Below are 17,429 nucleotides of genomic sequence, written 5' to 3'. Positions count from 1 at the left end.
CTTGGGTGGTGTATATTAAGTAACCTCGCCAATCTACACTGTGGATTCACTCAGACAGGGGATGCAGGGAGGGTTCCTTTGCTCCATCTGTGGAGTGAGGGCTGGATTTCAGGGAACTGAAGCATTCTGAAAATACCCGTTCCATCAAACACCACGGCAAAGCCGTTTTTGGCAAATCCATGACAGTCAGAGCTATAAAGATCTCCATTTGTCAGCTGGCCAGCCTTTCTTGAATTACTTATTTCTGAAGAAAAATCCTGTCGTTCTCTGAAATTTTCCTAGTTCGCTACTTGAGCAGAGTCTTCCTCCCCAACTGTGCTGTTTCTACACTCATATTTTTCGAGAACAAACAGATGTAGAAGCAGCTCATATTGTCTCTGCATTAGCCTATGGCCAATTCTTGGTTGGCAATTAGTGTTTCACTTCGAGTGTAAGAAACCCAAAGATTTCCAGAACCAAAGACGTGCAAAAAGCAAATTTCTCAGCAGGGTACAAACTGTTCCTTCTATGCACACGATAAAATACTCTTTTAATAACAGCTCCATACCTAGCAGGACTTAACAAGCAACAGTTCTCTTAACTACTACTACCTTTGGATCCTTACATGTATGGGAAATATTTTGAAACCTGGCAGAATTAAAAAGGTGTCTTAATTCCCTTGGAGTTTCATGTCTGCCACATGCAGTTAAGGTAGATTATTTAATAATAATAATAAAAAAATCTAATTAGTGTTAAGTAAAAAAGAAAAGAAGTAAAGTCAAACTCAGCCTACTCGGGAAATATTGCTGATCCCAAATGAGAAAGCTCTTCATCTTCAACTGTGAAGCCATTACAGTTAACCTGCAGTGAGAAAGGGTGAGAAAGAAACAGGTGAGCTGAAGCTTCTCTTTGCATAGAAATCATTCTTTAATTTTGACCTTTTACATACAAGTTAACTAGGATGACGTTCCAGTTTAGGGATGTAAAAACCTTCCTTTTGGCCAAGGTATCCTTGGCTCAAACAAAAGTGACCCACCAATCTCGTGTGTAAACCAAAGCAGAATTGTTAGGAAGGAAGCACCCTTAGTGTAGCCGACCTACCCCCCTACGCACAGTGGCCTGAGGCCACCACAGCTGTGAAGGCTCCAAGGACTGAGGTTTGGAGTTATGATACCTGGAGTCCAATCCCAATTATGCCACAGATTGGCTGTGTGATCTTGAGCCCATCACGGAGACCCTCTGTCCTTGACTTTCTCCCGTTAAAAAAGAAGCCATGACCCATGAGGATGTAATGTATGGGATGGGGAACACAGTCAAGAATATTTTATTAACTTTGTAAGGTGACATGATAACTGGATTTAAGAGCAGTGACCATTTCTCAATGTATACCAATGCTGAATCACTATGTTGTATACCTGAAGCTAACATAATATTGTATGTCAATTATACTCCAGTAAATAAAACATTAACAAAAAAGAAGTCACTTAATCCAGGACCTACCCCATGAGGTGAGGTGGTAAATGGGAAAACCCTGCCACAGCTAATCTAACTGCTGCCCATTGCCCTCGAGAGGCAGAGGGGCCAAGGGCGTGAGGCTAAGGAACAGAGACCTACCTTTCACGTCTCAGCCCATATAAACCACTGGCAACTTTCTCACCCTTAAAAAGAAATGTTACATTGAAAAATGCCAAGAGCAACTCTCACGCTTGTGGAAATCTAACCTAGAGCAAGCAGGTACAAATGAGGACTGTATATCCCCAGTTTTATGTTTTTCCTAAATTTATTCTTTCTACCGACATTCACTGAGAACCCTTACAGGCTGGGCACTGGGCACAGAAGGATGAACGGGCCAAAATCTGCCTCGAGGAACACCCGGTCTACTGGGAGACAATTCAGTGGGTATTCTTCCTTTGTATCTAAGATTTCAGAACTGGAAGGGGGCTCAGTCTTTTTACTTTTCAAATGATGAACCTGAAGTCAAAGAGGAGCAGTGAATTGCCCAAAGCCAGTGGCAAAGGCTGAGACCCCTGCTCCTGCCAAGCTGCTATGAGGCTGGGTGTGAGGCACGCAGGCTGATTGCTTTCACCCCATGGGCTGGAATCATGCTCTTCCATACTGGAGAGACTGCATGAGTACGTTTCAGGCCACCAGATGGGCTTTTTAAAACTAGCATCCACTGAGCACTTCTTCTGGGCCAGGCCCTATGCTAGGTGCTACATATTTACTCTCATAAATCTGCAAAACTGCTCTGACATAACCCATTTTACAGATGTGGAAACTGAGGCTCAGGGAGTGGTCAATGATTAAGAACTTGCTCAAGGCCATATAAGTAGTGAGTGGCAGAACAGGAGTCAGAGTTCAGACTAGACATTCAGACAGCAAAGTTCTCAGAAACACAGAAGAGTTTTACCCTATACCATTTTCCTCTGAAATTGTTTGATCTAGGAATATTAATAAGGTAATTTTCCATAAAATTAAAAGGCCAATGTCAAAGGCTTAGACATCTTGGCACACAGAGAAGTAAAGGCTGTGATGGGTTTCATTTGTGGTTTTTGCAATTCAACATATTTACAATCATTATTTACAATTTTCAATGTAAAAAAAGATTGCTGCAGGTTGGAACAATGGACAGCCTTTGAAGTCCGGAGGTATTGGGCATTTCTGTGCAGAAGCCTTAATGTACTATTTTTTGTGCCATCTTCAAGTACCCCAACCTGTTGTGTCATCAGGACATTAACCAACTACCATGAACCAATGACCCACGACCAACATTAGTTAAGAGTAAATTAGGATTCTCATTCATTCAACAAAATGTACTAGAGCATGAACTATGTGCCCTGCACCATAGTAGGTCCTGAATGATCTACAGACAACCTCAGACCAGATACTAACATGCCTCAGCAGTTTCTGCAGAAGGAGAGAATGAATAAGAATCTAGCAACAATTTTCAAAACTGATCGAGGGACAGACAGCTCCTCACTAACTCTAAAGGGAAGGAGACTCCCTCTTTTGCCTCTTAGTCTCTTCCTCTGCATGGAGCTCAACTGGATCAGTGTATGACTCCAAATTCCTTCAGGCTTCAATGTTCTATGACCCTTGGTCGCTTGATTACCTCCACCCTCCACCTCTCACTGTGGAAGTGTGAGTGTGTTTCTTCAGGAGCAAAGGCTCCTATAAGACAGCGTCATCACTGTTCCTTCCTGGGAGATGGGGATGGGGTGCAAGCCAAACTGCATAGCAATTTCTCTGCCAGTTTTCCCTCCCCTCTGAAATATCCCTAGAGAAGAAAAGTGAACTTGCATGTTGTTAAGAAAGATGCATGGGTCATAGTCCTTTTTTCAAGTCAAATCAGGCATAAGTGCCTTGCTCAAGCTATTCTCATAATTAGCATTTAGACCAGATGTAGGATGCACACCAAAAATACACTTCCCAACCATGCATATGTTCCCAGTGATTAAAGTGCACCTCAGTGCTATTGGAGGAGTGCAGTCACCTTCTACGGCCAGACCCTGCTGGGCCACAAGCTAACACACAATGCCCTCCCAAGAAGTAGCAGCAGGAGAGGGCTCAGAGGCTGGAACAGAGGACGCGCAGCTTGGGGCTGGGAGGCAGGACCAGAGGGTGGCCTGGGGCTGGAACAGCACTTTTCAGCTTTGCTTTAGTTTTCTCTGGTGACACTAAATGTCCCTTTTCAAATTCATATATTAAAAAATATATGTGTGTAGGTGTGTGTGCGTATACACGTGTATACACACTCATGCACACAATCTGAGAATGGATATTACGATTTGATAAATATAAAGTCTATAAAGGAATTAATTCAGTTGTGTGTGTGTGTGAATATATATGTGTGTGTAGAGATACATATATATATATTTCTCCTGGATTTTCTGAGTCAGTCCAAATGTCAAAGATTCTGAGTCATTTTCACCACAAATATACTTCTGCTTGTGAGATCAAGTGCCTTGATTTCTGGTTGTGAAAATAGGGTCCCATATCTCCTATGCCAACACTAAGAAGTCATCAGCATACATTACTGTGCCGGAGGAAAAGGGATTCTTTTCTTCACAGCTAGAAGGGAAAATACACTGTACTTATTTCATCTTTCCTGGGTTCTCATATAACCATGCCCTCTCTAGTCCAGAAAAATAGGTAGCTCATTTTTTTAAAAACAAACAGCAGATTAGTCAATTCCTCAACTTCCCACTGCCACCCAAATCCACTGTCTTATAGGACATTTAGGAAAGTGTGTTGTAAATCCAGGATAATGTGAAAATCAGGAAAATCTACTTTAATGTTCATAAATGGAATCCTTTTTTCTTTTACCAAGAATGGCATTTTTTTTCTGATGATGACAGTCACAAAATAGAAATATATCTATAATATTACGTCCATCAAGGAATTCATCCAACTGATTGCAGTCATGCTCATGGTGGTTAAAGTGGATTGGAAAACAGATGAAGACTCACTTCACTCTTTAGAGGTGTAATTTTTGAAGTGGAAGAATTATGGGCACTTTTTAATCTTTTTCTTCTTTTTAGTGTTTAAGATTTTATTTATCTGAGAGAGTGAGCGAGCGTGTGCATGTGCTGGTGGGGGAGGGGTAGAGGGACAAGCAGACTCCCTGCTGAGCAGGGAGTCCAAGGTGGGGTCCCAAGACCCTGGGATCATGACCTGAGCCTAAAGCAGACGCTTAACCAACTAAGCCACCCAGGCACTCCCTTTTGAGTGTTTTCTTAAGTTAGACACACTCATTGTAGAAAATTCAGAAATTTTCTACAACTCAGGAGATAATCACCTGTGAACTTCCACTGAATCTTTTTTTTAACATATGTATGTGTATTTTTATATTATATACATTTTTATCCTGCTTTTACACTTACAGCTATATCAATGTTTTGCACATCTTTAGACATTCGTTGAAACAAAATATAGAGGCCATATAACCTTCCATCATAAGGCTATGCCATAATTTATTTTCCAAACTCCTGTACTGCTGGTCATTTCTATTTCCTTTTTTGTTTTTCTTTTACTTTTTTTTTCAGTTTTAAAAAGAACCCCACAATAGAACATTGGCGTGTCAATTACTGTCCATAGCCTCTGATTACTTCTTTAGGACAGATTCCTGGAAAGAGAATTACTGGGTCAGAGGGTACACAGGCGAAGCTGATTCTGTTCTAAGACCAAGATGGGTAAGCAGCCGCCCAAGGTCTTTTGTGGAGCTAGAGACGGAAGGTTCTGGCAGGGGAACGTAGCTGTGTGCACCCATGCAACAGTCTTGCCGTATTTCTCTCTCTGGGAAGGTCACCTTCAACCACAGGTTCGGCTTGTAGGGGAAGACGCAGGCTATGTAAGGGAGAAAAATCCGACCTGGCAAGTCGGGCCAGGAAGAACCACCCTCACCGTGAGAGTAGCATCTCTGCACCCAGACTGTGCGCAGCCACAGAGTGATCGCTGCACCTTCTTCTGTTCCAGCCGTGCCTACATCATAGCCTTCCCACACGGCTGGTTTCCAGTGCCTCGATCACTTCTTAGTTGCTCTTATCGAGAAGTCCCTCTAATTTTTTAATCAGATCTGCTTTTGGTAAACCTAGACTTCTCTAAAGACGTCTTACCGTCCGTAAAGACTAGCTGTCCCGAGGCCCACTCGGGCTCCTCTCTGCGGTGACGTTCCTTCCTAGCACTGTCTGAGAGGGCCTCCCTCTTGGGCACATCTGAGTTTGCCTGTGCTTTATCAACAGTGTTGGTAGGAGTAAGAAAACACTACTGTCAGAATGGAAGGTTTAAGAGAAGAAACATAAAATTTAATGTGGGAACCTCAAATGGTCTTTCCTTTCAAAGAGCGCCTAGTAGGCCAGAGTACTGGGGCACTAACAGCCCCTCTGTTTGCATAAACTCTTTCTGTGGCAAGAGGCAGAGGTCAGGTAAATTTCGTATTTACCACCCATCAAGGAGGGCCAGCTCAAGGTCTGCTCAAGGTCACCTAGCAGGGCTATGCAAAACAGGGTCCAACAGGTCAACAGCCTTGTCATTACAGAAGCCATCAGTCTATTTCCGTTCATCTTTACCGAGTGTGTGCTGGGGAGAGGGACTTGGGCGGCGAAAGGCTAGCAGAGGGTCACCAGATGCTGGCATTCTTACCTGTGCGAAGAGGACCACCAAGCTATCACTGTCCGGGAATTCAAGGTGCTTGGAGTAAAAGTGATGAAGTGCAGCAATGTCACTTTGAATCAAGTCTTTCTTCTCATTGTCTAATTTATCCAGATCTGGGGATAAGCAAACCATTATTCACCAGGTAGAAAACTCTGGCTTTCTAGCTACATCCTTGTCTTACTGTAAATGGCATGGAGGGAGGAAAAAAAAAAAAACAAAAACTCACGGAGCCCCCAGAAAACATTCTTCCCCATTACTTGCTGTAACTGATAAATTCTAGGCAAAGAAAAGCATGCTATTTCTTTCTTCTCTTCCTCTGACAGCTGGAAGTCACTCAGGACATGAAATTTCAACTGACCGTGAGCAATGAGGTCAGGAATGAGTGGCCAGCGCTGATAAGCAGCCTCGGTCTAGTCCGGCCCCCTCCCCCCACCACTAGCCCTGGAATCTGTGTCATGGTCAAGGAGCTAGACAGCCCTGATTTAATGCCTTTCAGTAAGGACATCAGCTGTTTACAGGACTGCAATTCAGTGAAGATACAAAAATATTCAGCATGCCAGGAGAGCCAGCAAGAGATAGCTCGGGATGCAGCAATTCATCTGAGAGTTCCTACTTCCCCTTAATGATTTCCTAGTCATGTCAACTCAGGGAAAAAAAAAAAAGTTACAGTCATTTTTTTCAAAACAGGCACATGAGTCAAAGTAGAAACTAGTCCTTAAAATCCCCAGCACCACGAGGAATACAAGCTTCCCGTGCCTTTCCCCAACCCTGCCTCGTCCACAGACGTGTTGCTGCAACAACTCCTCGGCCGGTCACAGAAAGACTTACGTGATTCAAACTCCTTCACAGCTAACAACTTCTCGGAAGCTGTTTGCTCTGGGTGCATCTTCTAGTAATCAGAAAGAAATCACACAGATGGAGATGTTAACCACCAGGGCAAAAAGTAGTGCTTTCACTGTTACATTGACATGAAGGGAGAGCACCGATTCTCAATGGAGCAAAGAAGACTCTCCCAGGAGTCCTGCCATCGGGCGGCGAGAGTGTCTGCCTAATGCCCAAATCGGAAAGACTCTTCCGGAAAACTTTCTAGAGCGGCTGCCACATTCCTGACACCCTGATAGCGCGACGTGCACACAGTAGGCTCAAAGATGCCCGCTACAGGAAAGAAGAGCGGCGAGAAATCAACTTTTTAGGGCCCCGACTTAAAAGGACTCTGAGTGTACAGAGGAACCATCCTATTTATTATTTCTCCTTCTAAAAAGGAACAAAATCAAACCCCCCATCCATTTTACACTTTCTTTAAGCATAGGCTAAAATGATCTCAAATTCTGTGTTTCAAAAAGAACACTTTTGGTGCTATCTGTGAGCCCAGATTCACTTTAAACGTGTTGCTGGCTTTGTTCTAGACACCCCAAGAGGAGCTAACAATAGTAAACCTGCTAGGCTTTGAGAACATGAATAAACTTGGTGTTGACAAGAGTTCAAAAGCAGAGCTCAAGAGCTGGCCTGAGGCCGTGTCTTTGTCATCTGGCTATTCAATCTGGGGATACAGGTGGTCTAGCAGGACGCTCTCACCTCCCTAGTTAACATGTTAAGCTTCCCCTTGGTAGTTGGGTAGCCTGTCTCCCCTAATCCTTTGCAAGCCACTAGAATACAAATGGTCTGGTTTTTCTAATCATCAAGTCCTACTGAGATGAAAAGATGGCCAAGTAACTTTTAATTTAATAGACTATCAGTAGTAATAGTAATTATAATACAAGTTGAATGGAACTGGCATAAACTCATCAGAGCCTTCAGACCACCCCTCCTGGTGCCAAAACATTTCCATTGTTCTTTTTTGGAGCAGAGACCTTCCGTTCACAGGATACATTTCTGAAAGATTAGTTGTCATCTTGCATGGGAAAGCTTTTCATTCAGGAAAGTACACCAGCTTCTTCTGAATTCTTAACCACAATACTATAAATGCCACCAAAGAGTGTGAGGCGGGGCAGGGGAGAACCAGCAGACTGGGCACCGCACCCTTCCCAAAACACTCACAGATCTTACTGTGATGGCCTGTTCACCCTGACACCACGCCCAGGCACACCGCCTCCTACCCTCTCCTCCTGACCAAGAACTCGGCTTATGTTTAAAAGATAATTGTTAGTAAGGACTCAAAAGTTAACATCCTCCTAGGAAAACAGTTTGGATGTTTTTGGTCTCACCCTACAGGCAACCCTTGAATCCTCTGCTTATCCCAGAGCGGATGAAGTGGCATTTCAGCAAGCACCTGACCCACGCCGCACATAATGGAACAATGACCTCAGAGTTTGGAAATGTTCTACCTCTGTTTATGTGGTCCAGAATCCTAACTTGGGCCAGGGACAGATATGTGCCAATCATTACAATCCCATATGGCTTAGATAAAAAATAGGAAGTTTTAAAGGGAGGCAGGGTGGCAAGTATAAAGAAGTGGATGAAATTTCAGCTTCAAGACATGTACAGTACTGGGGTGCCTGGGTGGCTAAGCTGGTTAAGCAGCTGCCTTCGGCTCAGGTCATGAGGTCCCAAGGTCCTGGGATCGAGTCCCACATCGGGCTCCCTGCTTCTCCCTCTGCCTGCCACTCCTCCTGCTTGTGCTTGCTCTGACAAATAAATAAATAAAATCTTAAAAAAAAAAAAGACATGCACAGTACAGAGGCCCTGCCACTAACTTATTAGTAGCAAGCACCTCCTTGATATGAGCAGGCACCTCTGCAGATCTATGCCTTCTAAGCGCCATACGACCTATTACATTGTGTCACAAGGATATGTCCTATGGTGCTTCTCCGTCATCTTTTAGTTTGGTCCTTTGGAGATCCGGCACCTCATTAGCCCTCAGTCAGTAAGGACTGACCAAAAAAAGGCAGAGGATTCCAGCCCTGGCATCATCTTTGGAGGAAACTGTTCATGGCCATCATCTGTTCCCCTTGGGGGCATTTCTTTCTCTACTACTTCTTTCTTTTACCCTCTTCCTCTCTCACCTTGCCTCGATTTCTACTTTTCTCCACTCCTTCCCCTTCTCCTTCACATCTGCCATGCTGGCTGTTCCATCCCGTTCCCTGCCTGCCTAGACGAGAGCAAGTAAGCAGACGGCGATGGGGAGGAACATGACACTGCTGGGAGGAGGGACAGGGAGCACTCCAGGTGTCAGAGAGAAAGGGGAAAATCGCAAAGCTTCTCAGGCCAGTCTGGTTCCCTAGGATGCTCCAGTTATTTTCACTCAGGTCTTCACGCTGTGAAAGGCCATATTTTTCTATGTAAACCTGTCTCATAAAAAAAGTTCCGAATTTAACAGCTGTGGCTGCATTCCTGACCTGGGGTAAGTGACATCCTCATTGTACAGGGCAAACAACAAACCAGCTTCTGCCTGGAGTGTTATTCCCACGCCTGTCCATAGGGACGTGATGGAAAATAGAGTCCAAGAATGTTTAACAAGAGATGATCACCACAGGCCACTCATCTTTCTGACCTTTAAGGAAAAGAAAAAAGAAAGTACACTTGAACACCATCCCATTTCCTCACCTGTTTGGCCAGAATCCTTGCAGTTAGCCTTACAGTCTCCGAGGGATTCCAGTTTTCCCCAAAAACAACCATGGGAGAACATTCCAGCTTGTGCATGGGCCAATCTTCTTTCTGGGAAGTTTAAAAAAAAAATGATTAAACACACACACACACAGGAATAAAGTTCAAGAAGAGAGGATGCAGTAAGTCCTTCTAGTTAAGGTCAAGTGAAATATGTTTCCTTTTGGAAAACACGGTGAAGCTCACAAAAGCTAGAGATAAAAACATCCTTTAAGATAGAGACGGTTGTATGCCCTTGACTCGGGCCTGGCCAAGGTTGTTGGGATGAGAAAATCTGCTTTGTGTTTTTTCATCAAGCCTCTCATCTTTCTGCAGCCTCTCATTATTCCAAACAACGCATACGGCTTTCCATTATCTGTGGGAGTTATCAAACTGCAGCGGTGAGTGATTTGGGGTATTAGCCATTGATCTGGCCCCACTCCCTCACAGTCCTGTTCGGCTTCTGTTCTCACATCAGGACAAATCACTGAGAGCTGCACTCAGCAACTAGTCTCCTTTTATAGGTGACAAAAACAAAACACAAATGAAGGCTTTGACAGGGGCCCCCAAAGAGTCTGGCAGAGGCGACTCCTGGGCATAGTCAGGAATACAGATTCCCTGAAGATTCGGCTGACAACACAGGAACATGGTTATTTCTTTTTGTCCCGTCTTGACGCTCTTATGCTCCAGGTTGGGGCACAAAGGGTATGTGCTCACTACTGGCAGGGCAGAGACACCGTCCGTGGGGGTGGGCGAGGCCGAGGGAGGAAGGCCACCGTGGTCCCGTGGTGGCCATGGAGGACAGGAGTCTGAGGGCTGGGGGAGGAGCTGGTGATGCCCTCGCTGGTGGCAAGGGTGGGGGGACGACTGAGAATGGCCCGGACATCATGGAGGCCACTGCTGCTTGACAAGAACCAGCGGTGCTGGCGTGATGGGGTCAGGGGCGGGTGGGGGCACGGGGGGGACTCCAGGGAGAGCCCAAGCAGAGCTGGAAACTGGGAGGAATGGGTGAAGGCTCAGGGGTGAAGGGAGGAGGGAGGATGACTTTTGAGGTGGGAAATATCACAGCACATGGTATACAGATGGGAGTCTGCAGACATGCTCTCTCTCAACGGAAGTGGGCATGTCCTGTTCTTCCCTCAGCCTCCCCCACCTCAGAAAACAGCGAGTCTATTCCTTCAGATGCTCAGGCTGGAACCCGGGGTCATTCCTGCCGCCTGTCTCCCCTCGCACACTCCCCAATCACTCCAGCACATCCATTTTCCCTGTCTTCGAACAGATCTAGAACCTGATCACCCCTCGCCACCCCACCTTCCTACCCTGCTGCAGCCCCAACACCTCCCACCACCAGTACTGCCCATGCCTCCTACCCGGATGCCTGCCTCTGCCCCTGCAGACACGGCTCAAAAGAGTGGCAGGGTAGTCGATACTGCTACACAGAACTCACATCATGCCAGTTCTCAGCTCGGAACCTTCTGATGGCTTCTCATCTCAGAGCAAAAGGCAAGGGGCTTAAAGATGACTGAGAAGCCGCTCATGATGGGAGCCCCCCCATCCTCCGACCTATCACCTCCTACCAGGCTCTCTCTCACCCCAGCCCCCGGCTGCTCCTTACACACACCGTGCATACTCCTGCCCTAAGACCTTTTGCAGCTGCTGTACTCCTGGCTAGCGCCCTCTTCCCCTTGATACCCATTTTGCTCCCTGCCTAACCCTTCCACATCTCTGGCTCAAACGTCACCTTCTCAAATGCCTGCCATGAATACTCTACTGAAAATAGCACGTGCCCATCCCTGTCCACTTCCTTGCTCTCTGCTTCTTAGGCACTTCTCACCACCTGATATACTACATATTTGTTAGTTTTTTAGTATCTGTCTCCCCCTCTTAAAATAAAGGAACTCGGTCTGGTGTGGTTTTCCCACATTTATAACCCCAGAAGCTAGAACAGGGCTTTGCATTTACGAGGTCCTCGATAAAGTTGCTGCCAGAATGAAGATGTCTCCTGGCCCCCTGCCCCCCACCCCAAGAAGGAAGGGCACAATGTCACTTCATGATTTAATGTGCTACGTGGCACAGGCCATTGGCTCAAGTTCTGTGCCAAGATGTTAAATAACGCCGTGCCAAATACAACTAAAAGTAGGGAGAGAAAGAAATGACAAGATATGCACAAGGCAGAAGGGGATGTGTTTTTAGCCAAAGCCTGAAATGAGAGCAGGGCGATGAGGCAAAGAGGGAAAGACCAAGAAGGCTTCAGGCCTTGAGGCATCTGAGGGGAACGGGAAGCCCCAGCTGGAGACAGACGGATAATTAACAACCATGAGCACGTGTTCAGGGTGAAACCAGGAATTCTAAGAGAAGGCCTTTGCAGGGCTTTTGAGATACTGGTTTCCTGAACAATAGGTCTTGTCATCGGTGTTCAACAACAATGACTGGGAGAAGGAAGTTTAATACTAACCTTTCTTACCACGATTTGTCTATTATTTAGTAATAGAATTCATTAACAGCATATAAAGTCAATGTTAATATCAATAACACACAATGCTGACACTTATTGATGTGAATGTCCTCAAAGGGAAGGGAGCCTCTGGGAGGAGAGCAGAGTGCTGTCAAGTCAGTGCACCCTGGTCTGGGGCTCAGGAAACCTGCTTTCTTACCCCAGCTCTGCAGCTATGTGACACCAGGCGGACCTCTTAATCCCTCTGCAGCTGTACCCTGGCTGTCAATAACGTAATCCCTAAGTTACTTAGCAGGTCCAGAATTCTGAGGTAATGATTTGACACCTTCCGACAGTGATAAGCAGATCGGAAGCCTGAAAAGGACCAAGACACGTAGGACCTTCATAAGGAGACAATCAGGCATCCGTGCAACCACAAAGGGTCCTCGTCAGAATCCAGTCAGCTCATCCACGAGAAGGATTTAGAACAGTGCCCGGCACATGGCGCACCCTCATACACATGGGTACCTGTTCATTCACTCGTTCGTTCGTTCACTCATTTATTCATTCACTCAATGAGCTCCGCAACTGACCCTGGAGGCAGGGAGGGGAGAAGTCGTCTCGGACTTGAAGTAGTTTGTGACTGTGTCAGGAGACACGTATGTGACACAAATCCACACACAGTTGTGAAATCAGAGAGTGCAATATATTCACAGAAGTGTGGAATCACGGAAGTTTCATCAAGGGAAATTTCCCCAAATAAGTTGTCACCTTCTGCGGGAAGGTGGTGAGAGATGTGGACTAAGGGAGGAATGACAGAGATGCACCTCCACGGCACTGCTCAGTTTTAATTCTTTAAAAAAACAAAAAAAGGTGGGAGGGAGGCTATCATGTGGCAGGAGCGTCAGTTAGGTTCTGAGAGCATCAGGATGTGCTGTCTTCTGTCACAGGGATGGTCCACGTACTGGAGAGAACCTGACAGTGGCAACTTGCCCTGGTTTTGACTAGAAAAACTGTAAATAATCAGAATGGACAAAATTGAAAAAAAAAATTCGGCTATCCTGATGAACAGGAATGAATAGTATCAATGAATACTTTTTGTTTTGTTTTGTTGTGCTTTAGTATTGGCGGTTTCTTCATACAGAGTGGTTTTGCAAACACTTAGGCTTTTTCAAACATTTTTGTCAGTTTTTCTAAAACTTTTGAGTATTTTTCTTCAAAAGTCAAGCATTTCTCCTGCCCTAATTGCAATCTTTTTACAATTTTATGTAAACGTGGATCCTATTTGTCCAGAAAATATACAAATAAATGGACAGGAAGGACTCAGACAGATACCAAAGTGCTAATAGTGATTTTCTCGGAAGGACAAGATTGTGGATCCTCTTTCTGTTCTCATTTCAGACTACACTTTCTGATTTTTCTAAAATGAGCATAGATTATTTGTGCAATGAAATTAAATAATTAAATCTACGTAAAAGGAAGATACAGAAATTTTGAAGTCATTTTCAGCCAATGTAGTAACTGCTCTGCATGATTTTCCTGTTTGTGCACAGACAAAAATGCTTCAAGACGAATAAAGAGTTGTAAAATTGTCTCATGGTGAATGCTGGTGCACCCTGGAAGAAACGACTGACTGTTATTTCATCCAGTTTTCTGCTGAGTGAAAGATAATGGACAAGGAGATTGGGTTTTTATTGTGAAGTCCCCTTTCCGAACTCTTGCACCTGGCATTTCTCTTGCTCTAACGGAGCTTTCGAAACAAAGGTAGTCTATGTGGACAAATGCATGGGACTTCCTGAAATGTGGAACAGTAAGAAAACATCATGGGATTTCTGCTGCCACTACCATTTCATCAAGGTGAAGAGTGCAAAAGGAGTCAGGTTCACACTGACCAATTAACACGAAGGTGACTGAGGCTGCTGAGCCCCATCACAAGGACATGTGCTTTGTTTTATGTTCCCCTGCAAGAGCCATGGGATGGGCTCATTCATTCATCCACATGTTTTCCTACCCGTGATGTGAAACATTTAGAGAAAAGAGTGATCAAGTTCAAGATGCTTCCTAGGTTTGGGCTAAGGAACCAAAGTGAATTTAACCAGGATTGAACCTACGACTCTGGCCCCATTCACTAAATCACCCATAACAACAAGAAGGTCAGATGAGCATTTCTTAGGCATCTTCTACACTTCAGTTACTTTCGCGTCAATGACGAATGTCACACATTTTCTCACGTCCTTAGTCACATGCTCCTCGCACATGCTTTTTTATCCCCATCAGGGCACGCCCCTTCTTACTTTCAAAACACTCACGACCCCATCACCTCCGTTTATGCATCACAAATAGTTTCTTCTCTATTTGTTAATGTTAAGAAATAATACCCTAGAAAGTTCTATTTTACAATGATTCCTCTATAAATTAACTTTGTAAAACTCTTCTCTTGAAATGTCATGGTGCAATTTAATGAAGAAGTCTAAGTGAGGGAATAATACCCTTAGCTTTCCAGGCATATTTATAAAAATAAATATAGTTCATTAAAACACACAGGTTACAAAATAAGCCTAACTAAAAAGGAACTTCTATTTCTTTTATGTTTCCTCCCATTATCCTTTCATGCATCATCAATTAAAATCTTTCCTCTGGCAGGATCACACTGAGTCAAGTGAATGAAGAGAAAAGTAAATGGGACAAGATATCACCAAATTGCATAAAATAAAGCAAAATCCTAAAGCACTACAGTTAGAGGGCTTGGGGAGAGTGCGCATAGTGGCTCGGGTCTACTGAGATGCTGTCCTCCCTGGGAAGAGGACACCCTCGGGGAGGAGCATGTGCCTTAGCACTCTTGGGGGGATTTTTGGCAAAGACGACACCAGAAGGGGCTCTCCCTTTTCACGTCCACTGAAGGCCACTTCTCTTTCTTTGACACGTTCCCATAGCGGCCCCCCTTCCAGAGGGCCCTCAGGGACCCCCAAGCACCGTGCTGGAAAGTGGTGACAGCCCTCCGCCAGCAGTCTGTACAGCCTAGTCTCCGCTTCTGCCACGGTGACCTTGGGCAGGTCACCCAACCACTTGTGGCCACTGTTTTCTTCTCTACTTACATGCTGGACCCGTTAACCTTCACTCTGGCCACCCCCCCACACCTCTGCGGTTTGATGCCCAGGCCTGCACCCCAGGTGGGCGGGGCCTAGTGGTCGTGGGGAGCAGCCAAGGGCCCTGGTCTCTTAGGTGGAGAATCACTCAGTCACCTGCCTCTTCCCACGGATGCCCTTGTTTTGTACAGCACAGCTCCCCCTTTGATCCCACCCAAGCACCCCCTTAGGAGGAACCCTGAACACATTTTTATCTGGAGCAAATGCCCCAGATTCCTCCCTAATGATTTTATGTATGAAGCTCCAGAACTACCATTTCTTACTAGGCACTTTTATTAAACTCTTAGGACCATTCTATGTCATTACAATCCACTGCCCTACTCTTACTTAGTTCTTCAGCACAAAAGCATGGCAAACCTCAATGGCCATTAACCTCTCCCTTCAACAAAAGGAGACAGATGAAACAAGAGTGAAACTTACAGATGAAATCCAGTCTGTCACCTCTAGCAACAAGTGGTATCAGGAACCAGGTATCACTTGTCATCTAGGAGGGTACTCTGGCCACTAGATACTTCACAGAAGCATAGCAAAATTGAATTGCAGAAGTACTCTCCAGGGCTGATGGGGCCCTAGCCCAAACACTGGGTAACTAGCAGGGAAGACTCTCCATCACGAGGCTGGACATAACAAGTTGCCTTGGCCAAAGGCCTTTGAACGTGACTTAGCATCACAGAGCAGTACCCTCCACTCTAGGCTTCCCTGCTACCCAAGCAAGCTCATTAAGATTTGATTGTCTGTACAATCTGTCCACAGGAGGAGAATGTACAGTCCGTCAAACGGCTTGTTGTAAAGTGATATGCAGGCATCCTGGTACATCCAGGCCAGCATATTTGTTTCATGCGAACCCCCCTAGGGAGAGCACCCCTCACTGTGTGCTCACAGATGAGCTTTCTGAGTGTGCAGCTTTGGGAAACTCGGTCCTGAAGGGCAGGGGAGCCACATGCGTCACCTTGAAAACCCCAGTGGACCACAATGGTTCATCAAAATAGTGTCATCCAGGGAGGCGTAATGAAAGAGTTAGCAACATGCTCAGAAGACCCAGAGATAACTCGGCATCTCACGCAGTCTGATACTTTCTATTAATGCAGTGTTTACAGTTAATCAGAGAAGTCAAGACTCATTTTTAACAAGCCTGACTCACACAACAGTACACCATTAGTGTTCTCAGGTCTTTAGAATCCATCCATTCTCTTGGGGTAAAAGAAACAAAAACAAAAAACCCAAGTCTGTCAAATCTAAAGTATGCTGTATACTTTATTCTTTGCACAGAGCTAAGCTTCGGTCCAGCCTAAATTACTGTCATAGTATTTCCCATATGTCCTCACAACTGTCCAGAGCATCATGTTTATAGAGAGCTTTCACAGATCTCATATCACTAGGTCCCTACCACTTGACAGGATAGGCACTATTGCCTTCATTCATGTGTGAAGAAACTGAGCTCAGAGAGGTCCTGTGGCTTGTCAAGTTCATGGAGATAGTAGACTGCAGAGTTAGGATCATCTTCTATTCCGTGTTACATTGTCTGAACTCTATGTGATATTCCTATCTTGCTTCTCTAAAGAACCAGAATGTAATGAGTTGATTTTTCTAGAAGTATTTAACTTAAATATAGAAAGAACTAACTTATCATTCCTGGAATCAAATCATGGAATTCCCAGGGCTCACTGATCTCCCCAGCACCAAAGCAATCCAACCACAGAATGTTCTATCCACAACTGGTAGGAGCAAAGAAGTCACACTCCCTGAAAACTCAGTGATAAGCCCCTTTATATTCTTGCTGTCACACAGGCTGACCATCTCTGGAAGCCTGCAGTGGGAGACATAGGGGAGTGGGCTGTGCACAGGGCCTGCAGAGCCAAGGGAGATGTCCCCAGGCCAATGGCTCAGCCTGTGCTTCATTCCAGCAAGGGGCCCGTATGACTGGAGCTCTATGGTCAGATGGGACATCAGGGCTGAGCAACCTCTCCCACTGATAAATAATAATGCTCTTTGGGGATTTTTTAGAGGCAAACTGCATAGGGAGAAGAGAAAGAAAACAATGAAGTAGTGACTAATCAGAAATAGATCAGGGAAGGTGGCGGGGAGGGGGAAGGGGGGAAGAGTGTGGGAGGTAAATGACACCAAGCCCGGCAAGA

The 17,429-nt window shown here is 45.2% G+C and overlaps 1 protein-coding gene across 2 annotated transcripts in view; it reads right to left on the bottom strand.

The window, feature by feature from the left end:
* Nucleotides 1-17,429, bottom strand: part of SMYD2 (SET and MYND domain containing 2) — a 48,579-nt gene that overhangs the window by 11,126 nt on the left and 20,024 nt on the right. For both annotated transcript variants that reach the window (XM_027612859.2, XM_027612860.1), the window contains 4 exons: nt 9,676-9,786; nt 6,961-7,021; nt 6,121-6,245; nt 773-840 (listed from right to left, as the gene is read on the bottom strand). In XM_027612859.2, the coding sequence (XP_027468660.1) occupies nt 773-840; nt 6,121-6,245; nt 6,961-7,021; nt 9,676-9,786 (365 nt within the window). The remainder of the gene's footprint in view (nt 1-772; nt 841-6,120; nt 6,246-6,960; nt 7,022-9,675; nt 9,787-17,429) is intronic.

The sequence above is a fragment of the Zalophus californianus genome, chromosome 10 (genome assembly GCF_009762305.2).
Source record: "Zalophus californianus isolate mZalCal1 chromosome 10, mZalCal1.pri.v2, whole genome shotgun sequence".
NCBI lineage: Eukaryota > Metazoa > Chordata > Mammalia > Carnivora > Otariidae > Zalophus > Zalophus californianus.
The sequence above is the reverse complement of the archived record's forward strand: the minus strand, read 5'-3'. Positions and strand labels throughout refer to the sequence as shown.